Below are 11,834 nucleotides of genomic sequence, written 5' to 3' on the forward strand. Positions count from 1 at the left end.
TGGCAGTCAGTTAAAAACTTCAAATTCTAATAATGCTTAAACTGGAGCTCGATCTGGATAGGGTTTTATTCGAATAATAACATTATATTTATAGATATAGTCGTCGACTATTCGATTAACCTCTCGTTTTCGACTATCCTGTTAACCGTTCGTTGTCGAATGTTCGAATAGTAAACTTTCATTAGAATTAATTACTACTTATCAAAATCCAAACTTTAACTCGGGAAAAATGTTGCGCAAACTTCTACAAATTGCATGTTTTAAATATTTTTAAGAGTTGCATTTTTTACATTTAGTGTTTTTGTTTACTCAATTACAATCTGGAAATCGGTAGAATACTGGCATTTGTCATTACCATCTCCTTTCTGCGAAAATTGCATTTAATTTTTATTCTTAAGAATGCTATTGGACATCATTTAATGAACTCTCAATGAAAAAATTACGATATGCTCACAAGTGTCGTTCGTTGTTGCTGTAGCGGCACAAAAATTATAAGGATTAAAATGAGTTTAAAAGCCGAATAATAATTAAAATTCGTTTGGGTAGGAGACGCGACTGTCGTTGCACATGTAATGTATAACGAGAATGTCAAGAAAACTTCCTTACTTTTTTTTTAAATAAGATATAATAGGTGTCGTGTACTTATGAGAGAAGTTCTTTTAAGGATTAAAAACATTTCCAACTATAATATTTAACATTTTTGAGGTTGTCTTTCCGATACCTCTGTTTTATTTTGTAAATGTCTTAAATTTTCTATTTTACTTTAGAAAAGTCTATCGGTTACACTTAAAACTACTTCATATGAATAAGTCTTAAATACTATAATAACTTTTTTAAAAAGTAAATAACGCTGGTTCCACCTTTGGGTGTACTCACAATATAGTCATCCGTATCATATTAGGACAACCGAAAACATACTTAATACATAATAATAAAAAGCAAGCGAAAAATTAAAAATAATGTACATAAATATTAAAGTCATTCGTTACAGATGGTGGTGGCTTGAGTATGTGTAGACGTATTGTAAGCTATACTCCTATTGACACTACCAACCGTACTGGTGCTCGCAGAAGTTAAAGTTAAAGGTTGCAGGTCACCAAGAATTTCCGTAGTTTCTACGGCAGGTGATGTACATTCGGTGGTGTCGCTTCGTTGTTGTGTCCGAACGCTAAAAAATCGCAAAATAGTAGTCTCACTATTACGACGACTTGACGTTGGCGTTTTTGGAGGATGTGAAACCTGATGGTTAGACGTCGAAGGTGAGTCATGAGATAGTATGTCACGAGTTCCACTCGACTTACGTCGACGTGGAGTGACATGGGAGCGCGGACTAGCCTCCGTTGTCCTCAAACTTTGTAAACGTGATGATGTAGAAGCTATCGGTGACTGTGACCCATTACAATCTTCAATAATTTTTTCGGTAAGTGTTGCATTACGAGAGGACATCAATTTTTGTTTTCGTATTTTTGTTAACCAGTCAATCTTTTCCTTATGCTTACGTTTCGGTGACATTATCCCCAAATGGGGTGCTTCACCGTCAAGCACATAATTTGGTAGATTTGAGGTAGGAGAAAAAATCATTGAAGATAATGGTGGCTGTTGTGAGATTGAATTATTAGACGTTCCCGCGTTAGTTGGTGATGTATAATCGGAATTACGGTTTTCAGTCACTACTCGCTCACTGAGTGGCGATTGTATGGTCGGGCAAGTTTGCTTTAACGATATATATGGCGTTGTGGTCTCTACTGTATTTTCTTGGTTGCTATCATTACTATGGGTATGGGCTGCGCAGCTTGTGGTTGAACTTATGGGAGAAGTGTACGGTTCCTCTGGAATTGGATTAAGTTGCAAATTGATGTGGCGGGTCTGTGGCGATGTCAAAGTCAGTGAATTTGCCACGTTCGACGTTGAAGGACTAAATAGGCGACGACCTAGAAAAAAAATAACATTAATATAAAACCACTAATTCAAAAAAAAGTCTAAGCTGTTTACCTCTAGATTCCAAAGGTTTTGGTCGTTTAGGTTCATATACTTCACCATCATCTTCCCCAGCCACCCCTCCCAGCATTTCTAGAAACGACCGTTTCGCTGTTATTTTCTCCACGGAACTAGGAGTACGTTCATTTTGCTCCATTATACGTTTGAGTGAACGTGGAGTATTCTCAAGGTCTCGCAAGTTGTATTTATGTGTTGATCCATGTGCCCTTCGACCAAACTGACGAACATACTCAGCGTGACCTCGATATATTTCCACGTTATCGAAATCCGATATATTTTCTGGTCCTATACGCCAAATTTTATGACGTGCATCATCACTACACGTTACAATAGGGCAGTCGTGGGTAGATCCCCATGCAACGCATGTTACTTCTACAGTATGACCCCGCAAAGCGACCAATGGTTCATCAGGATAATTAAGATTCCATATGTACGCTTTCTCGTCACTACTTCCACTTAGCAAATATTTACCATCTGGGCTAAGGCAAGATTTTATGTAGAAAGTACTATTTAGAAGGCCTTTATATCCCGCTAGAGGTTTCGACGAATATGAACACAGATTATATGAATAAATTGTATTATCCATACAATTGGCAAACAAACGAGAACCTGATTCATCAACAAGTAGATTGGTAAAACCTTTAAATGTACTGGAACCAGCATATGGTAGGCTATGTTTTGGGTGAGGTTCTTTCTTGTATGCGGTATAATTTCGTCGTAAGTCCCATACTTTTATAATTCCATCACCGGCCCCACAAGATATTAGAGTGTTTTCGTCCTAAAAAATATGAACATAGTTTTATGTAAACATAATTTTTTCATTTGTACAATTTAACTCTTACCTGAAAAGCTAGACCTGTGATACTACTTGATGTAGCACTAGGTGTCATTTTTGGTGTTCGTGTGCGTTTTCTGTGAGATACCGGGGTACCTGGCCCACCAACATGTCCACTATAAATGCAGTTATCTGCGCGTGGTGTTAAGTCCACATTTAAATTTGCACGCGTATCCCAAATTATAATAGCGCCATCTCTTCCTCCAGTTGCGAAGACAGATGAATCATGTCTGCGGAACGCCGCTGTTTTCACAGACCGTGTATGACCAACAAATGATCGTATATTCCGAATTTCTCCTTGTTCATCTACTTGCCATAAGCTGGCTGTATGATCCCCTGATGCAGAAACAAATTTCATCTCTCCAGGCGCCCATTCCAAATCAAACACGGCATTGTAATGACATTGAGGAGCATTAAGAGAACGTTCTTCTGGTTCTTCGTTCCTTTTTGTAGTATCTTGCAATGCAATCTTTCCATCTTCATTAGCAATAGCTAATATGTGTCTAAAATTACTACATTTGGAAAATTTTGCTGAAAATATGGGTGGTTCTGGATTATAATCTGAGCTATAATTGGACGGTAGGATTCCGCGCCAGCTGTCTTCCTTTGCCACACAAAGTCTACGTAGAGCAAAGTCATAGGTATAGTCAGTTGCTAAAATGAATGCGAAAAATATTGATATTAACAAGCAAATTATTATACATATATACGTGTATGCAAAGCGATATGTTGCAAGTCTCTTGGCTGTTATTTTGCATGCACAGCACAATTTAGTTGGATGACCGACTTTAATCTGTTCAAAATTGTCACTTTCTTATCTAACTTTAACTTAATACACAAACAAAATAATCTAGGCTGGATTTCCCGCTAAATCTTCTCTGGTTTGGTTCCAGGTCGCGCCACTTCAGCCGCCAAATTTTTTTACACCAACAAATACACTTTATTTACGATACTTACCGATGCCTTGCTGACGATTGAAAAACTTTTGAATTCTATTCATATTTCAATCAGTTTATATATTTTCTGTTTTTCAGTTTTTCTAAGCACTAGTGGTTCTTAAATATCACTTTTATAATTTTATATATTCTTCATTTACGTACAATGAACTTTTTGAATAAAATAGTCCATTCAAGGAATTTCACTGTCAGTAGTGTAAAAAAATGCGCGCAATTGTCAATATTTGTTTGTGCAGTACATAGTGATGCCATATGATTGAAATTAATATTATAAAAAAATTAAAGTAGGTCCACATTATCAGAAATGTGCTGAATTGGAAAATTGTTATTCACAACGTTGAAGATTAACCAACTGGCGCAAAAGGAAAGAAACCTCAACTTATTTGCATATTACAATCTGTGTTCGAACCTTTCTGCGATATTTATGATACTATGTCATCAGCAAATGTATTAATTGCGAAACGCGAATGATTTACTGAAAACTAGAAGGGGTAAATTGATGGTTAATTAAGTATAACGACCACCACTGTTCCTCCCAGAAAGAAAAAATGACATCTCTGTTTGCAAACTCCGAGCGTACAATTGTGAATGGTCAATATAATTCAAATATATTTTTGGGTGCAAAGCAATACACAAATATTTTTTTATAATAGAATACTGAGTTTTAAATGCCACTTGAAATGGATATAGAACATTTTCAGATGTGGGCAGCCAGATTGGGTTGTCCACCGGATGCAATACCAACCCAAGAGGCTTTAAAATCGTAAGTTTACACGTACTTTTCAATAAAAAATTTATATATTCTGATTTGCATAATATTTCCAGGATTTATAAATCGCGCCAACGTGACTTATTTTGTAATTTAATTAAACGTGTAAGATCTCGGCAAGATGCTCGTGAGGTACGCGAAAGTATACTTTTGCAGCGTTTGGAGAAACAGAAGGGTCATATGGTGTCGGTAAAGTGATAAATATATACATTCATACCTACATATTTTGTGTAAACAATGGATCATATCCTTACGAATTTATTTCTTTATAGGCATCGGCTCGAATTTTTTTGCCCCAAGAATTGCAAGTTTTTCTGAAAGTAAAGGATCTTATAAAGCAAAAGGAAGACGTAGCAATGCGTTTAGATGAATACAGAAAGGAATATGAAACTCTGGCTATTAATATAAAAACAAAGAGTAATTTATTATTGGAAAAGTTTAAAAGAATATGTCTTTAGCAAATGAAGTTTATTTATTTAGACATCCAACACATTAGTCTCCAGCATAAGCAAAAAACTCTAAGATCTCGCATCAATATTTTAAACTTTAAGTCTGTGGCTTTGCGGAAGCAGATTAAACAGGAGGAAAATAATAAAAAATTAATAATTGCTACAATGCCGGTGCGTTTGACAGTTAAAAACGCGAGTGAAATTATTGCCATGGACGAAGTTAAACAAGCGCTTCGAGATCTCGACGATTTTTATACTTTGTACATAAATCAGGGAAGCAGTCGTAAGTTAATGGTATATTGAACAAATGTACAAATAATGTGATTAATTATTTAAAGCTACCACCGTTCAGGAAGCAAAAGATGTGCTGTGGGTGAAAATGCGTGCCATTTTCTCAAGAATGCCTAATTTTATTTTCTTCAATGTAATAATGCGTTTGAAGGAAGAACAACTTCAATATGTAATGTCATTAATAAATAAATCAAATAATGAGGACTCAGCAAGCCATTCCCTTAGTGGAGTAGGCAGCAAGGAACCACTATCTTCTTTTGACATAAAACTTTTGCAAACAAAAGCAGATCTTTTGGGCATAGTAGTTAAATACCTGTCCGCACGCAAAGAACGTATTATGCTAGAAGAAAAATTCTCCGATGCTTATGGTCCCTTTGTGGACGAGTTAGAAAAGAAGGTCAATCTATTTAACGCCAATACAATTGAAAATATCAATGAAACGATATCGGACTACCTGGTACAGTATAATTTGCGCAATTTCTCAAAAAGTCAAAATGATTTCATAGCTCAACAAATTGAACAATGTAAAGCAGATATTGATTATGGAGCTAGACAATTGGAAAATCATGAGGTATATTAAGAATATAGTCTATAAAAACAGATAAATTAATCTGATTTCGATTTTGCCGCAGGTTATCCTGGGATCTATTAAACACGTTTACAGTAACATCAATACATCGATTAATAGAATTCAATATGAAATGTTGCAGCTTGGCCAAATCAAGGAAAAGATTCTTTATTCAAAAAATATGTTGAAACGTATGGTGGATGATATGCAAGTATCCACCATTGGTGCAGCTGTGGCTCCCATTACTAGCGGATGCATGAAATCCAATTTCCTGCCTACGAAGCTTAAAGTTAACAACAATATATCTACTATTGGTGATAGCTTTGAAATGGGTGGTGGAGACACGGTATTCTGTAGCACAAAATTAGACTTCGACTCCACCATGATGTCACTTAACTCAACCTCAACAAATAATACTGGAACATCGAGACGAAGTGTGGGATGTGCGGATACCACACTTATGCCTGCGGCTACCGCATGCAACAACAACGAAACACGTTTCGTTCTACCACCATACTCCAGTGAGTTATCTACTTTTGCCGAAATCCCATTTGAAAAGTTTAGCTGTATAACGAAAGAGTGGTGAGATATCATTTAGTGTTTCGAAATGTGCTAGATACATATACCCAAACATGTGTAACCCTTGTGCTTCTGGTTAATTTCAGCGCTTACCATGTGTCACCCAATCCATTGATCGTGGAATCACGTGAACTCTCTTCTACAATGCAATTGGCGCCAGGCAGTCTACTGACAGCTTCAGGGGCTTTACAGGAAGTGCGTAATCGTATCAAATGGGCGTGTTTAATTGCCCAGCATTCGCTTGACTTGAAATTGGATTTGGATTTGGTTATGGGTAGGCAGTGCTAATAATTACTCTCGGACATAACATAACATGTAGTCCTTTATTATCTATTTATGTGTTATTTTTTTATATTACTATTATATAGTCGACGCGCAAAGCTGCAAACAAAAAATCAAACAACACCGTGAGCAAATTGAGGAAATGCTGGATAAAATTGATGTGGTTAACATAAACACGAATCGAACACTGCATAAACTATCAAAGTTATACGACTTTATGCTTGCAAATCCACTGCGCCACTATATCCCAGCTGAAAGAAATTACAATAATCAAACATATGCGGATTATGAAGCCGAATTCCTGATGTATTATCGTATGGCTACCGTCGGTGCATCCATAAAATGATTTATTTCAATGTGATCGATAATCTCTTAATGCTAATATTCAATTTTAAGTTCCAAATAAAGAACTTTTCAAAAACACAATATGATAACCCATGTTTCTGTTAATTTACCTTAACTAGTTAAAAACTTTAAGCTAGATGGTATGCTTTATTTTTCTTTCTCATTTCTGAACAAGAGTAAAAGGAAAGTTTTGTCAAGTGGCCAATCTAATAATTAATATTTATAAATTTAATATATAATTTTTATTATTTCAGTACTTTTAGTTTTTGATGGTTTTGCAACCACATTCAAGTGTATTTCTATTATCGCCATCTGATTTCGATGTTAAGAAGTTGTGTACGTTGGGCAAGAGGAGCCTACGAGAAAAAAACTCACTCAATTCAATTTCCGATCTTATCCTTAATTTTTCCGAATTATAACCGATGAGATTTCTTCTATGTTTATGGGTTTCCTGGGAAAAATGTACACTCAAATGCTCCCAAAGAGGGTTGATGTGTTCAGTAATAATAAAATATTTCAGTTGATCAAAGCTGGACCCCTGTATGAGTGTTATTAAAACGTCTTATATTTATCTTGTATTTATTTTTCAAAAGTAACATTCGACTTCCTCTCCTCTTCAATAAATATGGCCAGGTCTGTGGAGAGAGAAGTGAGGCCCGGAAAGTTTGCGGAATAGAACCTATACTCAAAAATATGAACATATGTACATTTTTAATTAATTCTGTTTATTCTATTGGTTTGTCACACATTATTATTACATTCGTTTATCGTTTATAATTGAATTGTTATACCTTCTAAATGTAAGTTAATTTGTTTACTTTTTATTTACACCCGATATGAAATGGGTCCGTAGTCACATACATACATAAATGTTATTCACATACAATGTATTTAATATAAGAACTTATTCGTTTTACTTATAAAAAACTTATGATTAACAGAGCGGTATGACAGAATATATTATATAAAAATGTTACTCAACTTTTTCATCTTTTATATTCTTATAAATTACATGCTTTAATTAAATTTTATACTTTTTGTTTTCGCACTTAAGAACACATGTTCCATTGAAATTATTTTATAATTTTGCCTGTGAATTAATAGACATTTAGAAATGGATAATTCAGAAAAATTTTGACTTATGTATTATACATATGTACATATGTGTATACATATTTGAATATACTGAATTATGCAACTCAAGTCCGATTGTGATGCTAATTGTAGGAAGGACCATTGAGTGATGTTTTCGACAGCTTTGAAATAATCGAGATGTTTCATAGTTGTGGACGGGGTTTTGGTGGCGATGTACCGACATACAACAAAATATTTGTGAATATGGAGAGTTTTAGAGTATTATCCATACCTTCTTGAAACAAATGCCAATTTTACATACATATGCACATACATACTTACATGCGTTGGCTGTAGACGCTTTTCTTTCCAGCACGCTCTTTTATGTAGGCATGTACACATGTACTTATGTATGTATGTACATAGTTTCATTACAAAATAAAATGAGATAAAATAAAATTAAACAACACAGAAATAAATCATTGAGCACTTAACTAAAATGGACGTCTTCTTTATAGCAACTTTACAACAAATTACTTACTTAGTTCGACAAAGAAAACAAAACGAAAAGGCTGTGGAATATTTGAGACGATAATTAAATTAAAGTTAAAAGTAAAAGGGTCACTACCATACGACGCGGCCTTAAGACTCCTGGAATGTTTGTTGTAGTTGTTTTTCGCTTCGCTGATAACAGAAACGCGTGTGCTTTTTGATTCGATTTCGGTTTGGCTTTAAGTCCATTGATGTTGGCTTTTCACTTTTTAATTTTTAATTTAAAATATTACAATATTCGACTTTCTTTTAACTATATGCATGTATATATAATGTGTGTATGCTTGTATTTCGATAGTGTTTTATTTGCGGCATAGCCAGCTTGCTACTCGTCTTTCATCGCTTATCGTTTTTTGTTTTTTTTTTTTTGTAAGCTGCGTCCTGCTCTTCGAACACGCCCACTTGGTATGTACATACGTATGTAGGTGTGTATTAAACAAATTCAAAGTTGATGCGTTTATCTTGCAAAGAGCGCCGCTCCGACCATGGTTAAAAATACAAATGTGGTGGCCGCCAAATGTTCAGCGCCGCCGTAATATGCCTGCCCGCAAGCTGGTGGACACACCGGGATCACCGTTTCGAAGAGATTGACGCGCGCCTCGGCCTGTCCCAGTTTGTTTACGGCCTTGCAAACATAGTCGCCATATTGACGTTTCTCAATGGTGATAACACGCAATGTGGAGTCGGAGTACTCGTCGGCGGTAGCAAAGTGAGAGATGCTGTAGTGCTGGTTGTTCGAGAGTTGAATGTCATCCTTTAGCCAGACAATGGCCGGTGGTGGATAAGCTTCGATGTGACATTCCAAATCCATGTCATATTGGAGAGCTTGTCCCAAACGTGGCCGTGGCACAGTAATGACAGGTGCGAATTCGACTTCCACATTGATGTTGCGACGGTCACCCTTGCTCACACCGTTGTCGGCAACGCAATAGTAAGTGCCACGATCCTCCTTTTTGACCGACTTAATCTTCAGTATGTTGCCTACGTAAGTTGCGCTATCTGGAATAAACAGATTGAGGATTAAGGATTATTAACTATGAATTCGATTTATTATTAAACGAAATGCTACAAAAAACGCTCTACATATACATATACATATGTATGTGTGTGGGATTAAAAATGTTTTCTCATAAAGAAATCCATTCTAGAGGCGCAAACACTGGCAACTAAATAATAATTTGCGTACTAATCTCATTTGTTATAATTTTACCGATAGTTTGAAACTTTCAGCAACCAATACGAAACTTAACCTATAAGTTTAGCTTAACGTTATTTTTACTCCTATATTTAAGAGCGTAAATAAGTCAACTCTCACTACCTGAGTGAAGCTCACGGCAAGGTCAACGACCAGTAATAAAATTCATTTTACCTCAGTAGAGTCATAATTTATTTGTGGATGCTATAATTTGAGTCTCAAAATATTTCAAATTAGGGAGCAATAAGCCGCGGGATATCATATACATACTATGTACGCTTTCTTTCTATACAAATGCCAGAGACCGACACTATGTTGGTAGGCATTTATTTGAGTGAGGTCAGTATGAAAAGGTCATCTTGTACCTATCATTTTGTAACTGATACCTGCTTACCTGAAGTTGAATATATTTAAATAATAATATGAAATAAGAAACAATACCACACATAGAAAATAAGACAAAAAAAAAGGCAAGTGAATTCTGTCTTTCGGATAACAGTTAAACAAATTCTTATTTCAAAATAGTCAGATTATTGGACTAGTTAAGATTATGACGCGATGCTTCATAGTTTGTAGAGTTGTTCTATATTAAAATTAAAACCGGACTTAACTCTTACTTACAAATTGATGGTTACCACTCGAATCCCAATAGGAATTCGCTCACACGCAACTCTCACGAACGACGCCGGAATTGGGTCAAGGGAAGTGTAAAGCCCATTGTCTTTTATTTTGTTGATTGGCAATGTTAATGGATTTTTAATGCGTCCAGTTCCGCTAGCTGGCAATCCCCGCTAAAAGTTAGAGCTCTGCGATCATAACCACTAAAACCGGACAACTACCAGTTGACAATTGCGAACAAAGAGGACAGTTGAAATGGATCTAGTGCGAGTGCACAAAAGAATTGTAAATACCTACATACGTACATACATTTGAACACATTGATACACCAATACAGATGCACGATAATAATTGAGTTGCTCACTAAATGGCTGATGGTTGGCATTGAATTGCTGATGCCATTTGAAATTTCCAATTCAGTGACGATTCTAGGGAAATCATAATCGCCCAGAGAGTTGTTGAGATTTGTTGTCGCGTTGATTGTATGGCAGTTGTTTGATGCTCACACTTCCGGGAGTTGCAACAAAGCGGCTAACAATGCCAGCTCACGTTCTTCCCCTTCCATATTTCACCATGATTCATGTCTTAATGAATTACAACAAATATTCGGTCACATTTATTCGTAGTGTATAGCGAAAACAGGCCGGCAACTGTGGCGTTAATGACCTTTCGCAAAAGCAGTAACCGTACTCAATGCAACAGTGCGCGAAATGGAACAAAAGGGATCATGCATAAAGCAAACGGCGAACGGCGGACGGCAAACGGTGGCAGCAGCAAGCAGCAGTTGATTTAATAAATAAAAACAGTAAACAGATTTTTGCAATTCCAATTATCTCCCACCCACCCCTTCTCCATGTGGCATTAGTAGTTCGCGAAAGTGCAGCTGCAACAAAATGTTGCAAATCTGCCATCAGCAGCACTAGTAAAGCACACCTTGCACTTCGCGGATTCAGAACAGTTGCCGAGGATAAATTAGCCAAGCATATGTCTGTAAATGCAAACATGTAATAAATTTGCACACTACAGTGTAAATAAAGGTAAGCGAGAGGGTGCGGTGTGCGGTTTGCGGTTGTACAGATGTACTCTGGCATATGCCGTGGTTGTTGTTGTTCTTCGTTGACATTACAACGATTCGCAAATTTAACCTAACTGTACAACTCCCTCGCTATTTACATATATGTATGCTTGTAAATTCATATTTTTATATACATACATATATTTTGACAAAATGAGTGCAAAAATACCCAGTCGGACTAAATGGGAATAAAATCTGAGCTTACATCTTTTGGTGTCACACTTGTTTTAAGTTGCTTCCGAAGGTGT

At 36.1% G+C, this 11,834-nt stretch overlaps 3 protein-coding genes across 3 annotated transcripts; 1 reads left to right on the forward strand and 2 right to left on the reverse strand.

Moving 5' to 3' along the window:
- Nucleotides 1-683: 683 nt before the first annotated feature.
- LOC105230566 (protein lethal(2)denticleless) lies at nt 684-3,982 on the reverse strand. The gene is made up of 4 exons (XM_011211388.4): nt 3,791-3,982; nt 2,841-3,487; nt 1,993-2,776; nt 684-1,931 (listed from the first exon to the last, which is right to left on the reverse strand). Exons 1-4 carry the CDS (start codon nt 3,831-3,833, stop codon nt 979-981), a joined length of 2,427 nt encoding a protein of 808 aa, XP_011209690.2. The 5' UTR covers nt 3,834-3,982; the 3' UTR covers nt 684-978.
- Nucleotides 3,983-4,284: 302 nt separating this feature from the next.
- On the forward strand, nt 4,285-7,153 carry LOC105230564 (augmin complex subunit dgt5). The gene is made up of 8 exons (XM_011211387.4): nt 4,285-4,552; nt 4,615-4,747; nt 4,831-4,975; nt 5,039-5,290; nt 5,346-5,869; nt 5,931-6,448; nt 6,532-6,719; nt 6,814-7,153. Exons 1-8 carry the CDS (start codon nt 4,458-4,460, stop codon nt 7,071-7,073), a joined length of 2,115 nt encoding a protein of 704 aa, XP_011209689.2. The 5' UTR covers nt 4,285-4,457; the 3' UTR covers nt 7,074-7,153.
- A 623-nt stretch (nt 7,154-7,776) lies between these two features.
- On the reverse strand, nt 7,777-9,730 carry LOC105230563 (lachesin). The gene has a single exon (XM_049461381.1). The coding sequence runs from the start codon at nt 9,507-9,509 to the stop codon at nt 9,156-9,158; it is 354 nt and encodes a 117-aa protein (XP_049317338.1). The 5' UTR covers nt 9,510-9,730; the 3' UTR covers nt 7,777-9,155.
- Between the last annotated feature and the right edge of the window lie 2,104 nt (nt 9,731-11,834).

Source organism: Bactrocera dorsalis, unplaced genomic scaffold (assembly GCF_023373825.1).
Source record: "Bactrocera dorsalis isolate Fly_Bdor unplaced genomic scaffold, ASM2337382v1 BdCtg026, whole genome shotgun sequence".
NCBI classification, from domain to species: Eukaryota; Metazoa; Arthropoda; class Insecta; order Diptera; family Tephritidae; genus Bactrocera; species Bactrocera dorsalis.